Source organism: Carassius gibelio, chromosome B7 (assembly GCF_023724105.1).
Source record: "Carassius gibelio isolate Cgi1373 ecotype wild population from Czech Republic chromosome B7, carGib1.2-hapl.c, whole genome shotgun sequence".
Lineage (NCBI taxonomy): Eukaryota > Metazoa > Chordata > Actinopteri > Cypriniformes > Cyprinidae > Carassius > Carassius gibelio.
In genome coordinates, this window is record NC_068402.1 from 12,459,308 (window position 1) to 12,479,552 (window position 20,245).

At 39.0% G+C, this 20,245-nt stretch overlaps 1 protein-coding gene across 1 annotated transcript in view; it reads left to right on the forward strand.

Moving 5' to 3' along the window:
* The window catches only part of plekha7b (pleckstrin homology domain containing, family A member 7b), a 144,606-nt gene that overhangs the window by 115,229 nt on the left and 9,132 nt on the right, over positions 1 to 20,245 (forward strand). The window contains exon 30 of the mRNA XM_052562386.1: positions 375 to 445. Within this exon, the coding sequence (XP_052418346.1) occupies positions 375 to 430 (56 nt within the window). The 3' untranslated portion in view covers positions 431 to 445. The remainder of the gene's footprint in view (positions 1 to 374; positions 446 to 20,245) is intronic.

Sequence of the window (20,245 nt, forward strand, 5' to 3'; positions counted from 1 at the left end):
GTGCAGGGACAGATTAATGAGGTATTAGAGAAGTGGACTCTAAACATTGTCTAGGATTGAGTCCCTCAGGGTGAGAGCAGAGTAAGTAGAGGTTGTGCGGCGCTATGACTGTTTAACTTCATCTGCTGGAACTCTGACCGTCTGCCAGCCACCTCACTTCACTTCAATCCTCTGACATCCTCTCACCATTGTCTGTTCTTCTGCCTCATTTTTTTTTCTCTTTAAAAAAATGCTTTTATTCTGCAAGGATGCATTTACTTGATTTTAAAGTGATCGTAAGGAAGCCAATTCTGAGTTTTGCCCAACCCTGATATGTACACATTATTTCAAAAAGCCATGTAAACTTAAACACATTTATCTTTGTTCTGTTGTAGGTCATTTTCATGAACTCAAAATCAACTCACCAGTGATCTTTGGGAGCTGGGGATAAAGTCTTTCTGTTTATGTAAGTAGAAACTGTAGATTTTGGTTTATGCCTCTTGTCCAACATCACTTGTGCATCACTGCTCCATTAACACAGCCCCCCCATCACCATGATTGCTACTGTCTTACCCCTTTATGTCTTTTCACTATGATTTTTAACTCATGAAACCACTGTACATGCTTCATCAACACAGGAAATGGTGGGCTTACACAAATGATTACAATGATGAGTGTGCTGTTTTGTTCTGCGTCACTTTCCTGGAACTAAAATTGCTTGAAGAAGAGCCCATGTGCACATATAAAATGCCATATATTAATGATTTTATGTAGATTATAGTCTCTTTAGTACTTTTAAAAGGCATAAAGTAGTCATTCAAAAACTGATTTGCTTGTTAGAACCTAACTCTACATTCCCCACAAACACCCGCTTCAATCTGTGTGTATAGAGTGAATCTATTCTTTATGCTAATACCAGCTATGTTATTGGTACTTTCAGGCTGCCAGTTGCCCTCAATAAGAGCATTCACAGCAATGAAGAAAGAGCCCCTTTTAAAGAAACACAGACAGGGTCTTAGTAAACAGTCAATATACGGCTGCAGTTTTCTTCCACAATATGTCTTAAATGGGAGTTTTCTCATTCCCGCATAGTAATAAAGATCATATCTGGCAAAGTGTTGCTCCTTGTAATTTTGAGCAAACAAGCTTCCTGAAAGTTAAGTTCATATTAATCTTTTTTCAAATGTCACTTCGATATGAGTTGCAGGACAGAGTTATATTAGTGTGCAGAAAGCCCCACTGTTGGCCCTGCATAATTAGGCCACTGAGAATGGCATATTCTAGCTCAAAGTTCAGGGCCCCACGCTAATGCAGCAGCCTTATCCCCGTGATTTCAAGTCAAACAGCGTCTTCGGATCAGATCAATATGCTCTATTACACCAGGCAAGGCACTTTTTATTTTAGCTGCGGTTTTAGTGCGTGTCGCTGGCGTGTTAAGTCCGCTCTGAATGGCTGTCAGAGGAAAGAGAGGCAGATCGGTGAGGTGAGCTGAATGGAGAAATAACAAAGGGGCAAGGAGTGATTACAGCTTTTGTCTGCCCAGCTTCTAACTCTTATTGGGAAGAGTCATAAATGGAGGCTTGAAATATTATTGGAAAATCATGCTGGGAACAATTATGACACCACTCTCGCTGAGTTTTTGTCAACTTCCGCAGTGGTTTTTGTCGATCTGCACGATCTGTTTTGTGCCGCCACTACAGAACAGCTGTATCATTCCGGGACTTATGAACACAGATATTAACATTGATATGTCACAGGGTCAGGTCTCTATTTAGGGAATGAAACGCTGATTGTTAGGCTGAATGAAGGTGAAAGGACCACTTGAGTTAGAACAGTAAACATCAGGCCTATACGCTGGCATCGCTCCAGCACTGAGGGTAACAGTGTAAGCCTTGTACTGTACATCAGGTTGGCGCCGTGTCAGCATTTAGACCGGTGCGAGTGTGTGTATGTGGGTGGGTTGGAGTGAACACTTAGAGCAAGGGCCAGCATTTTATCTTTCCGCATAGAAAACTTTGAGAATTTTTTTTTTAGTAGTAGTAAGTTAAAGCATAGCCATTTAAAGTTAGTCAGGACCAAAATCTTATATACAATAAAAAAATAAATAAACGGTAAGTAGTTTTAAGCAACTTAAACTATGCAAACTGATGATCTGAGAGGAATTTTTTTTATTTCAAAACACATTTCAGTCATTTAAATGCAAAATGCTAGGCCAAGGCCAAGCTTTCGGCGAGAGATGCATTATTTTAAAGCTATCAATATGTGTTAAAAAAATTATATTTGTCCAGTGTTTTTTTATTTCACAGTTCGCACGCTGTTTAAATATGAGGAAGAGAAGAAATCAACCTGTCCAACATTCTTTCTCTAATGCTCTGATGCTTACCAGACCTATGAGACCTAACACACCTATAAATCTAAATTCCTTTGCAACTTTAATCTGCGTGTTTAATTAATCACAAAATGAGGCAGTAAGTAATTTGGGCGAACGCGTGGTTCGCTTGCGCCCGGCGTTTAATCACTCATTTGGAAACACCTGAGGAAGAGGCGACGGCATCTGTTTGAACAGGCAGAATACACTCTTTGTCAGAGTGTGCCATTCATCTAATAAAGCTGCTGGAGCCTTCCTTCATTTTGCATTTAGTGTGTCTCGCTGTTGATGTCTCTGTGGGGCCGGTGTCTCCAGGAGTGATTTTCTGTAAAAAAATTAAATAAACAGCTCTCCTGGACCCCTAATGAAAATGAATAACCTTTTGGTGGTTATTTTCCCATCTATCAACAGTCTCTAGCTACAGTTCTCCACTCACCCTCTTCTTGATTGTTGTCAGAGATGTTGTTCAAAAGGGTTCGGCATTTTAATTTCATCAGCCCCATCGGGGGAAAAAAAATTATTCGTTCTCTTCTTTCCGCCCGATAGAACATAAAATTTCATCAATTTGAATTTAGAATAAGATTTAATTGTTGGAAATTGAATTATTCTCATTAAAGGAAGTCCTAAGGTCTTCAGACATCTGCGATGGTTGAGGTCCTCGCTGCAGTATTTAGTTCTCATGAGGTTTTGTTCGGTGACTCCAAAAACATCCTATTCTGGCTCGGTGCTCATCTTTCTGCACATATACAGGTGTGGTCTCTCAATCTACAGGGTTTTTCACATTAAATAAACTCTATTTATTTGTGCCACATTCGTCTGGTGTAGTCTAGCAGACCAGTCTGACTTCATCCTAGAACCATTGATCATCTGGAGCATGAGATTTTCAGTGGTCTTCAATCACCCCGCTGTGACCTAACATCCCAGCAACACACTGTCATGACTGGGACAGTGGCCTCTGCCAAGGTTTATTTAATATATTGTCCTTTTGATGGCTGGATGTGCTTCATCTAATTTTCTGAAGAATTATACATAATATGAACTTGGCAGTCTACCATCGTCTTATGGTTAAGACAGTAACCAAGGTAAAAAGGCATTCTCTTATTAGCTATACATGGCCATAGACTCACTGAGGAACATGTCATTAATCTCCTGGCTTCCACAGCTGGGCAGAGTAATGCATAACTAAAAGTCCTGTAAAATGAATTAATGATTGCAACCATGAACTTTTCTCCCAAAATGCCATGAATCCTCCGGAGCTGATAATGTGCCCTGACCCTGGGGTGTGAAATCCTTGTTATGTTGAGAGTTGCCAGTTAATTGATTTGCAAATTATTTAAAAGTTTGTGGGGCCCAGGGGAGCACTTGGCTCTAATGATGCCCATTTCCAGAGAGTTTCCTTCTCTTCTGTATTCCACTGCCTCGGCACAATTGTAATAAGCTAATACACCTTATCAAAGATTTACAGCGCATTTTCCCCAGTCTTAAAGCACTTAACGAGAGGAAAACTTTGACAATAATAAGTCATTTAGCACAAAAACTATAATTGTGGTTAATAATGCATTTTATGCATAAATGACAACATTTATATAAATAAATGTAAATCATAAAAATAAATATAATACATTTATAAATGTCCTATTAAAGAAATACATGAATTTTTACAAATGTTTATTTAACTGTTGTTGTACATATGCATAAAAATATTGAAAAATAATTATAAAAAAATTAACACTTAACATTTAATATTCCTTATAACCTTAATTATGATAAAGGTGACAAACACAAAACTATGTATTATGCATTTTTGTTGCATTTGCAAACTATCCACACTCATTTTTGTTTTAATACATTTTCTGCTAATTATGCTAAATATATGAAGACATAGTTATTTTGTATTTGCCCGCCACCTACATGAAGCATGTCTGAAAAGACGGCTTGTTGTGATGTTTTGGACTCACAGCAACTTCTTAAACTTTATTAGAGACAGTGCGCATATCATTGTTGGGTTTATCGCATTGACGTATCTTCTTGACGTAAAGCACGGATATGTCTCCCAGTAATTAGGGGGATATTTTTAGATGAGAATAGTTGAGTGACTTGTTAAAGAAATCTGTTTATTTTAGCCCATGTAGATTGTAAAGGAAGACACTGCTGAGGTCATCAGTACACATAAAACATGCCCATGAATCTGAGGCTATCTGATTACCACTTGACTCGTAGGAATATAATTAGCTCTTCTGCTTCTCTGCTGCATATACTGGGGTAGATTCTTCCCACATGCTTTCATTCACAAGTGCAATGCCCACCCAAACGCTTAGTGAGTCAGAGAGATGAAAATATGATTCACTTTGAGTCATTCCTGTCGTTATTTTGGAGTTTCTTTATTTCATTTGAGCTACGTCTTCTGCTAAACAACATAGCGGCCTTTATCGAATTTCACATCTCAGACGCAATGAATGAACGGCGGACTTGAAAGTAGTTTAACATTGTTACGTTTTAACTTGTTTAACTTTGTTCTGTCTCCTTCAACTAGCCCAAACATCAAATGAAGCGTAAAACAGCGAGAGAGAGAAAAAAACCCCTCTGTGAAACGAGGAACCGCTTTCCGAAGCTTAATTGATTTGCTGCGCAGATGTAAGTTAAGAGAGACCTCACCTTTTGCAGGCCTTGTAAGTTTGTAGGCACACGGTAATGTGTCCATTAGGGGAGGCAGATGCTCAGCTGGTTGAGTTGTAGAGGAAAGGTGCACGGCGTCTAACCCACTAAGTGGCTGTTTCTCTTTGCTAATATAAAAGAGACCCTGAGCCCTCATTAGCAAGCGCTGTCATTCAGACACAGAGTGTCGGCCTGATTTAAATAAAATGAAATGAAGATAGTTCTTCCTGGTCCCCTGGCTTCACTCATTGCCATAAACATATGCTCTGTGCCCCGCTTCTTTCCATCTTATTTATGACTTTAATTTGTTGTGTGGGCTGCGCTGGAAATCAAATTTAATACAATCCTCCCAGGGACCCTGTCATATAATAACATGGTAATTTCTGTGTATCCTTTTGAAATATGAGGAAATTAATTCTTCCTGACATGTTCTAATTATTCCAGTGTGAACAGGCAAATCCAGTTTCTCTCTCTCTCTCTCTCTCGGATACGTGTCAGAGGCAGGCGCGTAGCCTCGACGGGCAACTAGGTGCTAATGCTGACCAGCAGTGCATTTAATTTGAAACATGAGCAGACACCTTTCAACACACCTTTCTAATGTTGGGTAGCTTCACACAAATTAATTCACTACTCCTCGGGGAGGGGGGTTGAGACTAAAGGATGGGACACCAGTGCTGTTAGCAAGAGTTTATTTAATCGGTGGGTTGTGGTGGGGGGCGGAGCAAGCCCCTCTCTGTCACGTCTTCTTTTGTGAAGCCGTTTGGAGGTGTGTGCACACGCGTGACAGGAGGACACCCGTGAGACGTGTTTGGATCTGTGGACAGAGGTTTTTTTTTTCTCCCGTTCCCAGCACTGTCAAAACCTTTTCACACCTCTCTCGTGGCTCAGATGAGAGCAGATGAAATACTAATTTAATTAGACCATCATCAGTCACTTCAAAATATCCTGTTTTCACTTTGCTCTAGAATCTGTTTTGGTCTTTTTTGTCTAAACTTGTTATGCTTCTTTGATACTTTTATACAGGTGTACATAACAGTTTCCCCTGGGAAATGAACTCACAATTTAGGTGTTGCTAGCACTAAATATAGCAGATGAGTTACAGAAAAGAGTTAATAAATATTATTGTTTTTCAATGGAAGGCATTCAACATTCAAGATTTTATTCGTCACATACGTGCATGTGTAGTTGTTCCAATAGGTATTTAAAATTAAACTTTCTTTTTAATATTTTTATTATTTTTATCAAATGTTATTTGTTATATGTATAAGTAAAATACATTTTACTGTGTATATTTATATATTATATTGCTATTTTTTGTCTAATCAATAAATATTAAAGTAAATAATTGTATATATTATTAATAATATTATTATTAATATGTGTTAATAATTAATTGCTTTATTTATTTTGCCACAAAAAACTCTCTCTCTGTCTCACACACACACATTTTTTGTCTTGTGCCTAGGCTGACACAAAATGCTAAATTCCCTATTATATCCGCAATTAAACCTTCCTTATTGCAATTCTCCTCGACACAGTTTCTTTCACTGAGCATTCAGGTGTATTCTGGTTAGCACTGGGAAATCACATGACTCTGTGGGTCATTATTATTGGCACATGTGATCATTTCATTTTACTCCTTTTGACAGAGCACAGGTTTGTCACGGTAGCTTCTGATTTGTATTACTATGTTTCCAGTCCATAAACAGTTTATTGAATGAATAAAAAACACAAAATGCTGTCCTCTAATACCTGTAAGCGAGCTGCATTCTGAGGAAAAATATCCCCCTTTTTCCAACTACTTATGGATAGTAGTCAAGGCCTTGTGGTGGGAAAAATTAACAAACAGAAACTGAATGAACCTTTGGGTCGAGTTAAGTCGACAAATGCCTAATTGATTTGGTGTGTGTTCTGTTTGTGTGTGTGTTACAAATGAAGAGCTCCAAATGATGACGTCATGTGCGCTGAAGAATAGAAGAGCTTTCTAGTCTGTGGGTGTGGTCGCGTTGAGTCTGCCTCGCTCTGATTCGCTGAGGAGGGGCGTCGCCACTGCAGCGCCACGGCGTCGCATTAACACATCCCACACCCTCAGGGTTTAATCAGTGCCATCTTGACATGCTGAGAGGAAGTCGTGGTCATCTTCTTCATGGAATAAATGATTCGTTTTGGGTACTTCATTCAGTTTTGTAACCTCAAGACTTTAGCCGTTAATCTGGTTTGTGGGCTTTTCTTATGAATGAAGATGTAGCTAGATGTTTTTTCCTGTCCTGAATGAATTTGTCTGGCTCTCAGTTCCCCTCCTGCTCTCTGGAGAACATCTATAGATCAGTTCTGTGCTAGTATGTAGGATAAGTTTAGTCACGGCATCGCTGGGATCTCCATCTCCGCGCGCGAGCCCACCCACTCTCTATAGCACTACATTAATTCAGCCAGTCAATTTGACTGAAACTTTGAAATGTGCACTGCGTTAGCGAGGGGGGCCGTACAGAAGCCGTGTTAATAGTGAGGGCTTGTTGTCCATATGGTACTGTTTTAATAGAGCACATTTGTTACAGATGGTGGGAGACTTCGCTTGGGCAGAAGCGGTTCTTGGCAGGTCTCAGGCTCTTCGGAGAAAAAGGCGCATGGAGCTCAACTTTTAACGCTGATGTTGATCTTCGCTGTTTTTCATTCAACAATCCGTTGCCCTTGAAACATGGTCTGTTCTAAATTTAAGCCTCGCTTTACTCTGTTTATTTCTTTCTTTTCGATGTGCTGAGACAATACTGTGTGGCTCAGTCACTTTTCCCTCGGCTCGGCCTGTAAACCACAGCTAAGTCCTCACACAGGGATCCCAGTTGTCTCAGTTTCTGCACTGAGTTATTTTTTCAACTGCAGGAGAAGGCTGAGGTAACACAGCAGCCAAAGGGTAAGAAAACTGAGGGAGACACAGAGAAACTAATCACTTCAATGCTACCGTTTGAGTGATAATGTCTCCCTTTATAATAGACAGAACTAGGTATTACTGCACAGAGTGATCTCCTAGTTTTTTTTTTTGCTTTTATAATTATTATCCATTATTTCAAATTATTAAAAGGAAATTATAAAACAATTAGTTTTAAATAATTAATAGTAATAATAAATTGAATGCTATTAATAATTGTAATAATATTTTACTTTTATTTTAATTATGCATTTAGTTTTGCTTAAAGAAATGAAGCATCTTTTTATAATCAATGTGGCATTATTTCATAACACATAAATACCAAAAAAGACAGAAATGAGATTTACTAATTATTTAATAATAATAATGATGATGATGATGATGATAATAATACAAATAATAATATTTTTTTCATTTGTTTTGGGGTACAATGAGACCTGAGCACATTTTGATGGGATTTACCCATGAAGTGAATTAAAAGTGAATAGAATTGAACCTAAATAGAAAAGTGTCTTTGACCATGTTGGTCAAAAAGAAGTTATTCTGTATTGTGCCAGAGATCTCACTTGACGTTTATAGAGTGGTATTCTAACTAGTCAATCTAGATACAAATAGCATATTCCTCATTCTGTTTTATTTAGAATGTTTTTAAGCAGAATAAACAGACCTGACAATCAAACAATACTTAAATCTAATCTCTCTTCTCTCTTTGCTCAGAGGGCTTTCTGCGAAAGAGCATGCTTGTGTTTTTGCTGTCTTCTAGCTGCCCCCCTAACAAAAGCAAGAGTTGGAGAGAGAGAGTGTGAGAGGAGGTTGTGCGAGAGTGTGTGTGTGTGTTTTTTAACACTCTCTCGGAATGGTGAGGAGACACGCTTGATTGCCTCTGTTGCGTTTTTACTGTTGTTTTCTCGCGTTGTCACTGCTGTGGTAGCACTTGGGCATTATGTGAGCAGAGCGCCCATGGTTGAAAACACCCCTTTCCCATCCCCCAAAAGCCCCCAGACACCTGACTGTGAGAAAAGTCTCGATGGTCTTACGGGTCCTCTGGCCCGCTAAGTGCTGGCTGGCCTGAAAGGCACAGTGTCCTTGGGGTTCTCTGATCTCACTCTTTCCATTCTCTCAGTGGCTTTGTGTCTACCCGTCCACAGCAGCATAACTCGCCATCGAGAAAGAGCAAGGGAGAGAGAGAGAGGATGAAGGGAGGAGAGAAGCATGGGGCAAATTACAGCCATGTCACTGAAAGCAGAAGCATTTAGGAGGCAAAAGAATGGATGTCTTTTGACTCTGATGTGTCTCTTATTTATGATTATGATGATGTGAGAGAGGGAGTGGGGTGTTAGAGCATGAGAGAAATTGCTAATTAGTTACAGCACTTGATGAATTACTGTTCTGCAGGATTGCATAAAAAAAAAAAAAACAGCTCTGGAAATGCATCATCTGTGGTTGTAGCTCCAGACGGGACCAAAAGTAAGGGACCTAATGCAGATTTGGAATTTATATTGTAGAGCTTCACTGGGTGCCATGTTTACACACACACACACACACACACACACACACACACACAAACTGTCTATTCGAGGTAGATTGTATTATTTTATTAATTGCAATTCATTATATAAATAATTAATTAATTAAATATTTATTTAATTAAAGCTATATATCTATTTATTTTAGACCACGTCATGTTCTTCACATTGTCTTTAGAAAAAGACTTTAGAATATATAATAAATATATATATAAATATTGAATTAATTAAATTAATATACAAATTTTGTGTTTGTAATTAATTGAGCTTTAAATAGATGGAAAATATATATTTTATATTGTTGGCACCTCTATATTTATTTAGCTTAAACTAATAAATATTAAGTTTCTAAAAAAATAAATATGTAAAGCAGTAGTTAAATAAATATGCCATATACTATATATATTTATGTATATAGGTCTGAAACATCTACAAATGATTCAGAAAGCAGGGGCATTACTGGTTTTCAACAAGCCCTAAAGAGCCCATGTTACACCTCTCTTTATCTCCTTGCACTTGCTTCCGTTTGCAGCTCGCATCAAGTTCAAGACATTTAGAATTGCATATAGAACAGCCACAGGCTCAGCACCCGCCTATTTCCACTCACTATTACGAATCTACATCCCCTCCAGAAGTCTGAGATCCGCTAGTGAGCGACGCCCTGTGGTACCATCACAGAGAGGCTCAAAATCACTTTCCAGAACATTCTCATTCACCATTCCTGGCTGGTGAATGATTTTCCCATCCCTATCCAGAATGCTGAATCCCTGACAATTTTCAAGCTGAAAAATCATCTCTTTCGACGCTACTTGACTTAATCTTAAATAATAATAAATGAATAAATAGTTATCTTTCTCATCTCTTCATCTCTTTTCTTTCTCTTTATTTATTCCTTCTCTTTCTAGTACATGACATTTAATTTTACAGTAAAAAAAATTGTAAAGATAAAACACAATCTTTTTATTATTGAAGTGTTCTGTTTTTCATTACATTATTTAAATTGTCTTTTGCCCATTAGTTTATTTTACCATGTAAACAGACACTTGATCTTTAGAAGTCATATATGTATGTATGTCTTGTAAAGACCAAAAACTGAGACTAATGGAAACCCTTTGGAGACAATTTCCAAACATGCGCTCCCAAATTTGCGGCATTAGACTTTTAGAGCAGCCTCTGCACGTGGTGATATCATGACCACATCCTCCCGCCTCCCCGTGGGTGCGCGGCCCAGCGTTGGCCCGGTGTGGGCCCCTGTGGTCCAGCTCCTAGAAGCTGCCGCGGCCCCGCCACACATGGTCCACAGCTGGACCACCACATGCTGCTTTGGGAGGAGCAGCGCCCAGGAACCACTGTCATACGATAACATATCATCAACAACGGGACGGGAAAACCATGTACGCTAATGACAAATGTCTTTTCCTCTGAAAAGACGGTTGAAAAGCTATTAGTGGAGCTGTGGGGAGTGTTACATCTTTGTTCTTGTGTTTGCTTTGGAAGATAAAAATGTTTCAGGGACAGTCGAGGATGTGTTGGTGGTTTTGTCTGTTTTCTCCCCTCTGTTATTGTTTTAAAGTTGCCATGCTAACTTGTGCTCGCTCAGTTACAATGGCTCTCTGTGTATTTCTCCTGCTACAGAACCCAAATGCTGAACATGGAGGGCTTTCTGCGTAGCAGCTTTTTACTGAGGTTAGTTGCTTTAGTTTTTCTGTCGTTGCCACAGGGGGTCCGGCGGGCTGAATTCATCTGTCCTTTCACAGCTCTGATGTCACACCACATAGCATTAGCCAACTTGTGGAAAGATGTGTTGTCTCCGTCTGTGTTTGTTTGTGTGTATGTATGCAAGTTTTAACTCTGTAGTGCAACTTCTCCACACTACCTGTCTTGCAGATAATCAGACTTTCTTCCCTTCATACACCCTGTGCTGCCCATCCCAGCCCCTGTCAGTCAGTGAGTGATAGACAGGTTTCTCTCCCCCATACTGCATGCACATGTCTGTCACCTTTCCCTCAGTCCCAGCTCACTGATCGGTCGGGTCGCAAATGGGGCAGTGCTTGATTTGTGATTCTCACCGTTTCCTGTTTTGTGTGTTTGTGTTATAACTGCAGTCTAAACGAGTAAGGACGCCGTTACCCCATCCCCTTCCTGTGATCCTAATTAAGAATTTGTGCTGTGTGTCATTGCAGAGAGGAAGTAAATAACAGCAAGTGTGTTAGCCATTGGCTGTTTTCTCTCCGTGCAAAGCACCTTCCTCACACTTGAATTGCTAGCAACCCTAATTAGTGATCTCTCATTAAAAACAGCAGCAGCAACATCTGCCTTTCAAAGCTGCTGTCAGCCAAAATTTGCTAAAGCTAATGAATCCCCTTTGATTTCTTTTTTGAAAGGTCATTTGTAATAATGTTTTTAATTTTCTTTCCAAGCGGTCAGAATACGGTCAAATGAATGAATGCTATTTAGTAATTATTGATATTTATTTTCAGTTTTTAATAGCTATAAATTAATTTTAATAGCTATTCATTTGAATTTCAGATTTAATCCTTGTGCGTTCTTCAGTCATTTCTGAGCGGAGAATTTTAATTTTTAAATTTTTAAAAATCATAACTTCAAATTGTAGGTCTTTGGTCAAAAATGACCAACCATAGGAAATGAATGGGAAATGGGGAAATAATCTAAAATACAGAAAATTGTGTACATCTACAACCACAATCCACAAATCCCCCACAATGCAGAAAAAAATCCTAAGCAATAAAGAGGTGAAACGCTAAAACATCTAGAGTGCAAAATCAGCATACCAGCTCTCACACGCACAGACACACACTTGTAAACACACACACACACCTATGAACTGGTCTGACTGCAACACTGCAACTATGTAAAATAAAATCAATATTTCACCCATTCACCTCAAACGTGGTTCTGACAGCCATCTACGCCAGTTAGACCTATATAAATTATTCATAATTACATGCAAGTAACCCTAAACCAAACCCCATTCCTAACCCTACCCATATAGTAAGTTCATGTAGTTAGGCAGCTGTAATTGATATTACTCAGTACGTAAATGTATAATTACACTGTAACAAGAACAACTTAAAATAAAGTGTAACCTAAGCTTAAGACTTGACTTAAAATAAGCCACTGTATTTTCTTACATCCTACTGAATATTGTTTTTTTTATTGTATATGCAGTACAGTCCAATAGATTTTTTGAAATGTTTTACCAGAAAATATTTTAGTTCTTGTAAATTTCATGTTTAATTTAATGTTTTACTTCTTGTAGTATTTGTGAAATTTATTAGCAATTTCTAAATGAAATTTGTTTCAAAGGAAATCAAAATCCTAATTTTTAGTTAGTCACATCTCCACTTAAGTCATTTGAAGCTAACTTGCACTAAATGAACCTAAAGGAGTAGAATAGACTATCTCTGATCCTTCTGCATATCCACATTAAACGGCTGCAGGATTTGACCCCTTACAAGAGTTTTTTTGTGAGTGATCACAAGACAGTCTGTGGAAGCAAAGCATAAATACTTTGATTTACTCCAGTTAGATAATCTGTGAAGAAACTTCAAAATATTTTATTGTAATATTTTTCTGTTGTCATTCGGGCATTCGTGCAGCTGATGAATATGTTGGCAGACATGTGACCCACTTATATTGCCGTTGGCAGCAGGATCTGGTAGAGCATGCTGGATTATTGTCAGCACAATGTTTATATCTGCCTGCCTTCGTCCTGTAATGTACAGAATGGAGGATTGTGTTTGACTGCAGCCACCTGTTGCAGGAGGATAACTAAATATAGAGGGGAGGTAAGGGGCAGTAGTTTGAGACAGGTCAGAGACACCTTATCACTTCCTCTCTAATCCTCCAAGATGTTCATACCTTTAACAAGGAAATGTGCTGAAATATAGATCACTCCCTTTTAAGTTCACCTAAATGGATATGTTTTCCCTTCATTCTTTTTCGGAGTGATCACATGATTAAACTTAAATAAATGCATACAGTAAAAAGCATAAATGCATTAAATGCATGCAAAATCACTCAAACACAATGCATTTTTGTGTTATAGCATGAAAACTAAGAACAGAAAATAACTTTCTAGTAATGGTCTCTAGTTTGTAATAATGTGTACTATACCAATAGTCAGAGTGAGACTCTCCAAACCAATCCTTATTCAAATGCGTTTAATATAGTCATCTTGAAAATTTTAATGAATTCAGTCAGGTGCTGATACACACACACATATATATATATATATATATATATATGTGCATCTACATATATATATATATATATATATATATATATATGTATATGTATGTGTGTGTGTGTGTGTGTGTGTGAGTCTTTTCATTCACAAAACAGTACACAGTTAAGGCTCGGTTTTCTTTTGGAGATTAATTTTTAAAAGTACAATCAAATGATTCATTTTAATTGATATGCAAAATGCACAGTGACTTTTTTCTTGTTGTTTGATCATATCAAAGAATTGATAACTGGGAAGTTTGGCTTAAGGTTGGGTTATAGAAAGAGTGAGGGAGGGAGAAACAAAGTGAGGAAAAGTGTAAGAGAGAGAGATGTCTCCAGCAGTTCCAGCTTAATCCCAGAGGAGAGGACCTCCTCCTCCATCGCTGCCATTATTTGATGTAATGAAAGGAGAAAGTGTGTAACAGCTAGATTGTTAATTAATTTACTCTAACAAGATGAAGATAAATGAAGCACACTGAAGGTTGACTAGGCAAAGGGGGCCCACTTAGCATTCCCTCTCCCCTCGGCCTCTGCTCGCCTGAACAAAGAGCCGTTCTCACACCAGTCAGCACATGAGGATTCAAATGACTAACTGCCTTCATCGCTCTCAAAAACTCATTTCAGATTTTGCCCAAACTTTTAGTCCCACACTGACCTAGATTTGAATGATGGAGAAAAAAAAAGCCAAAAAAAAAAAATCTCTTAAGTTTTTAATGTGCTGTGATTTAATCGGATTCCAGCACTTCTGGACTGTCGCTCATTTGCCATGCATGCTGATGATTAATTGATATTATTCTCTATGGTTAGTTATTTTGTTTATAGCTATCAGTCACTTCATTGACATGTTTGCGTTTGGCTTATGAGCCTTATTTTAGTGACAGCTGAGCTGGAAAGTTTCAACCTGGGCACGTGCGTTGCTTTAATATAGTATATAGAAGCAGTATGGCAGGGTCATTTTTTATTGAAACCAAGCTACACAGAGATAATTCTGAGTAAACGGGCTCAGATCTTCATGGGTCTAGCACATAGAGGCTTCCTAAGCCTCCCACGCCCAAAAGATGTTCTTCTGTGGCCCAGCCCCATTCACTATATGAATAGCAGCGGTCTAATGCGGATTGGTGCTTATTTAAGCGGTGAGAGAAAGAGGCCCAGACACACACACAAAAAAAGATAAAAGCCAGACAGCTGTCTTCATCCAAACCTTTTTTTTTGCGTTCTATCAAGGACCTTCTTTGCCAGACAATTCAGCATGGGCCCCGCATGGCAGAGCAGACCAATCACTGTGGCACCCATTCTCTGCTCCTTTATTTTTCAAGTCGCCAACAATAGCTTGTTGATTGTGTGGACAACACCAGCACAATTACCTTCTCTGTTGTGGTGGCCGAGCGGCGTTTTAAAGTCCGCTCTTCCATAATAGAATCATTATTGTTATTCTTATAGCAGGGCCTCAGGAGAAGGAATAGCTGCTCCCGGTATGTCATTATTTTGCAAATGTTCGATTAGCTCATCATGAACTGTGCCGCAAGAATCACAGCTAATTAGACAGAGGGAGCGTCGCCGCTGGCCCCTCCAGCTCCTGAGTTAAAAGGTACCACTTGATGGGCCAATAATATAAAGAAAGGTGGTAAAAAGAGGGATTAGAGCTGTTGCCGTAGTAACTCCAGCTTCCATCTGCGAGACGAACAATGGACTTGTGTTCCTCCACCACCTTTGATTGAAAAATAGAAGCGAAAGAGCTAGCGCTCTGAAAGGACAAGACGCTTTTTAACAACAAAGTGGAATTCTGGCCTAATAGGCTCTTTGGTAAAAGTTGTTTGGTAAGACCAGGGGAGGATAGCGGAGACGAGAGGTCGTCACGTAAGACGAGGACAGCAAAGGTCGGTGTCCCCCCGAACAATGGCAGTTTGTTTTGGGTGTCACGTTTGCTCGGCGCCGTCACGGGTGCAGGACCTGCAGATTGGCTCCTCTCGACGCTTCTTGAAAGGAGATGGAAAGGGAGGAGCAGAGGGAAGTGATGCAGTTTAGCAAGCAGGAACAAAAGTGCTGCACGGCCAAAACCTACTTGTTCCTAACTGACTCTGAATAAACACTGACTAGATTTACGCCTTGAATCTCCAATTAGAAGGAGCTGTCAGATGTTGTTTGGACGGCCTCCAGTCATTCCCATCGCTATTCCCATTGCAGCGGTGTAGAGACGGAGGGAGGGAGGGAGCAGGTTTCTGCACGGCTCTGTTTGTTCCTGGCACTTTGTTTGCCTGATAACCACGGCTTTAGCAGTTTTCCTGCCTGGACTTAACTTTTTTCTTCCTCTGTCTATATTTATAGTAAGTGTCCAACATAAATAGGCGCGTATCCACTAATAATATTATTCTGACATTCCACAATTGTACTAGTTTATCAGATTTGACACAGACTTGACATCAGATTTTAAATGCATTCATATCATATTACTTTTTTCTTTAAAGTTAAAAAGCCTAGTGAGGCTTATACTGAAGCGCAAATAAATTATTTAATAAACAATAAATAATAATTATTTTTAAATATAAAAAATATATATTTCATATAAATTTCTTAGTATCACAATATTTGCACAGTCATTTTTTTAGCCACTTGTCCGTCCTTCAAAAAAACATTTGTCATGCAGTTAAAGCGAATAAAGAGCCATTAGGGCTTTTTGTCAGGGACAATATGTTTATGATCTACAATCTCCGTCTCTCCATGTCCCTCTTTAATTTTATATCCACTATTAGCAGTGGAATATGTCCGCTCACATTAACCTAATTTATGGTCAGGGCCACTGTAACAGCAGCACAGGTTAATGAATTTGGCATTACTGAGTAACTGTTATTAAGGGCTGAGGAGGAGCCCAGCAGATGGGAGAGATTGTAAAGCTCTCTGCTTTGCATGACGACGGTTGAAAGAGGGATAGCAAAGGAAATGATCAGAACACATGATTAACCCCTCCACCCACCTGCAAAACAATTGTGTGTGAACCTCTTGTTTTCTGCCTGGATGTTTCTGACTCATCAGATCATGATTTGCAAATCATGTACCTAGCCTGACTCAGCTAAATCTGAATGGACTTTTTATATGATTATCTTTCATTTGAGAGAATCAGTTTGCTTTGGAAAACCCTGGAATACAGATGTTTTGACAATGGACCTTTTACTAATATTTTCCCTGCTTTTTCGACATACTTTCTTAATTATGAAACTGTATTCCATTTTTCCACACGCACATTACATTTTAATTTAACATGTAATATTAGATCCAACAACATATATTTATTTTAATATTTATTCTCTGAAATGAACTCAAATGTTTTAAGTGCACTATATAAATATACTTTCTAATTACACAATTTTTTACTTAACCCTTGATCTTCTAAAGTAGACATACTTACACATGTGTTTGCCTCAGATGTTCCGTTCACATCGATACTGTTTTTGGCTCACAATAATATGTTGTGACATGCCAAACGATTCATGATTGGCCATTACATCGTCCAACACAATGAGTCTTAAGAAAACTGCCTGTGATGACTCACTCATCCTTGAGCTTGTCTTCCAGCCATTTCATTCTTCCCTCTCTCTCTCTCTTTCCCTCCATCAGCATCTTTTATTCCTCTCTTCTGCTTTCAAGGCACAAATACTTCCGCTCGACACAGTTGTGCATGGCTCACCAACCCTTTCAATTTAGATTTCAATTATCATGTTAGTTTTGTGATTAGATTGTGTCCTCCAGGAATCAAACCTCACTCTCTCTCGCTCTCTCTCTTCCCCTCTGCAATCAGATTGGATCTGATGAATTGCGGCTGTAATTACGGAAGTTATTGAATATGCAGATCGCTGATGACTAGCAGTGTATCTGTTCATAGTGCATTAACTCTAACTGTATCAAACGAGAGGCTTGTTCAAGACCCACTCAAGTAATGAGAGAGGGCCAGTGGATGCCATTAGCCGGAAATAATAGCACGCTTGAAAGGGGCGAACTCAATTAAGACCTATGCGGTCCCGTTATGGTGCCTTTGTTTTATTCCCTGAGCGTACGCCTGTGTGTGTGTGTGTACTATAAGATGAAGTTTTACAGCTCGCTTTCTGGCCAGGTCAGCTGATGAAGCATTGTGAACCAGTGGTTTTGCTGTAAATACACAATGAGTTCTCTGCTGTGAGGTTATGAATTGCTCAGCATGATGTATTTTCCCCAACTGTCTCAGACAGGCCTTTTTTATAAAGGAACCGCGATGGAAACCCTGAGCCTAATAGGTGGTAGTCAGATGAAGAAGGATGTCACGGTTAGAGATAGAGGGAATTTGTAAAATAAGTGCTTGAACATTGTCTCTAAACCTTGGCCTCTGGGTCCACTACATATTCCCTCACACACACACAAACACACCTCCTCTCACCCTGCGTATGTCAAGCTGCTCTCCCAACAGTTTAATAGCAAGGGTGCTACAGAGTGCTGTAATCTACACTTGACTCCCGAGCTCATAATGTGACATACCACATTACACAGAGACCCAGAGACAGACAGATGCTCACTAACTGGCCAAGAGATACTCAGTGTTTTAAAAGTGGAAGACCCAGTGAAGTGGTAGCATTAAATTACCTAACCTGTCAGTCACAGTCAGCTTGAGCTACTAGTATGCTGAAGGGGTAGTTCATGAAATGACAGTTTATTATTGCATTCCTTTTTTTTTCTGCTGTGGAACACAAAAGATGTTTTGAAATATGTTCACACTTTTCTTTCCATACTGTGACAGTTAAAATTCACTAATTTATAAAATTTTATAAATATATTTGTCTTTCCATCTACTGTATCTGTCTGTATATGAATACTTTCAGTGTATAACAACTCAAAAATCATATATTTTCCTTACACCAATCCATTGTAAAAATAATAAAATAGCGGTTTTAAGATTGTTTAAATGTTTTTTTTTAATATAAATAAATCAACTTTTAACGTTGCTGGATTAAAGTATAAAAAAAATGTAAACAGTAATGTATGTCATCTGAAGACTTTGAATATAATATGGATTACTTTGTTACGTTTTGACCTTTTTGGAACTTAACGTTCTATTTTGTGTTTCACGGAAGAAAGAAACTCCTACATTACATGATGGTGAGTAAATGATGACAGAATAATCATTTTACAATTAATTGTTTCTTCAGACTCCTGGACTGCCACAACACTAACATGTAGAAACAGTCAAACACACAACCGCATGATGAACCTCAACTCGAGGGTAGCGGTTGCCTCAAAAAGCAGTTACAGTGTTTTGAATACATGTATGCCTCAAGCACCACAACAATATAGTCAAATGAGCTAAAACCGTACACACAATCATACTAGAAAGAGACAATACAGTGTGTGAGGCATCTATACAGTACTGTGAATCTCACTTATTTATCATCTCTCCAGAAATGACTCGTCGGAACATTTTCTGACACATACACTCACAGAAGTACACATACACACACTCTCTGCAAGCTTAAATTGTTTCTGGCTAAATGGCCCACTGTTAAATATTTACCCTAAATCTGTCTCCGTTTGCTGTGGAGGTGACATCAGAACAAAACCGAAGGAGCATCTGCCGGCATTATGCTTTCATAACACCACATAAAACGTGTTATTTGTCGCCTTTAAAATGCAGCACTTTTATGAATAATGCAGCTCTTGATTTCAAGAGGATACACTTAGAAGTTGGATTCATAAAAAATAAATCCCCAAGTTTGTATTATTTCCTCAGTGATCATAAGAGGAACAAGTGAATTAGAAAGTGAATTGCCGCCACAGTAAATGAAACAAGCTCATCAAAAACAATGCTAGATTGTTAGCCGCAGCGCTAGTGAGAGGAAAGGCACTTGCTCTGTTTCTTTGTAACTGCTGGCTTATGGGGTCTATTTAGACTCTAATTAGTGTTCATTTCACAAGTTTCCAGTCTTAAATGTGAATTAATGTAATGACAGAGGACGTGTTTGTTTTTAGGCGTCTAAGTAGAGAGGCTTAATACAGGCTAGCTAAATTAGCACATCCATTCTGACAAGTACTCTAATAACCACTGCGGATTAACTTATGACCCTGTTTGGGAGCACAAAGCTCATGGCCACTGTTGCTCCAGTGGACCAAACTCGCTGCAGTTAAGGCTCTGTAGAGAGGCTTTAGCGCCTGAACTGCTGGCCGCTGCCGCCTGCTTCCATGTATATTATTAGGTTAATAGGATTTCACTTGTTTACACCAACTGTTAGTTTAACTTGAGGTCAAAGAGGTGGCTTAAACTTGTGTAATTGGCTTATTAAGAAGGCTCAAGTAGCATTGTAGTGAAGGGTTAAAACACACACACAGACACAGCCAGGGTGCCACACGACGTGTGCAGAGCACGGGCTAGCTGCGTGCTCGCTGTTTTCCAGCTTCTGATAATGCATGGATTGCGAAAGATGACCTTTGTCGGTGGCTAGCTATTGTTTGTGGATTGGTTGCACACTCCGCAGGATGTGAAAGACACATCTGCTGCCTCGCACACAGAAACGGAGAGGGACAAAGGGG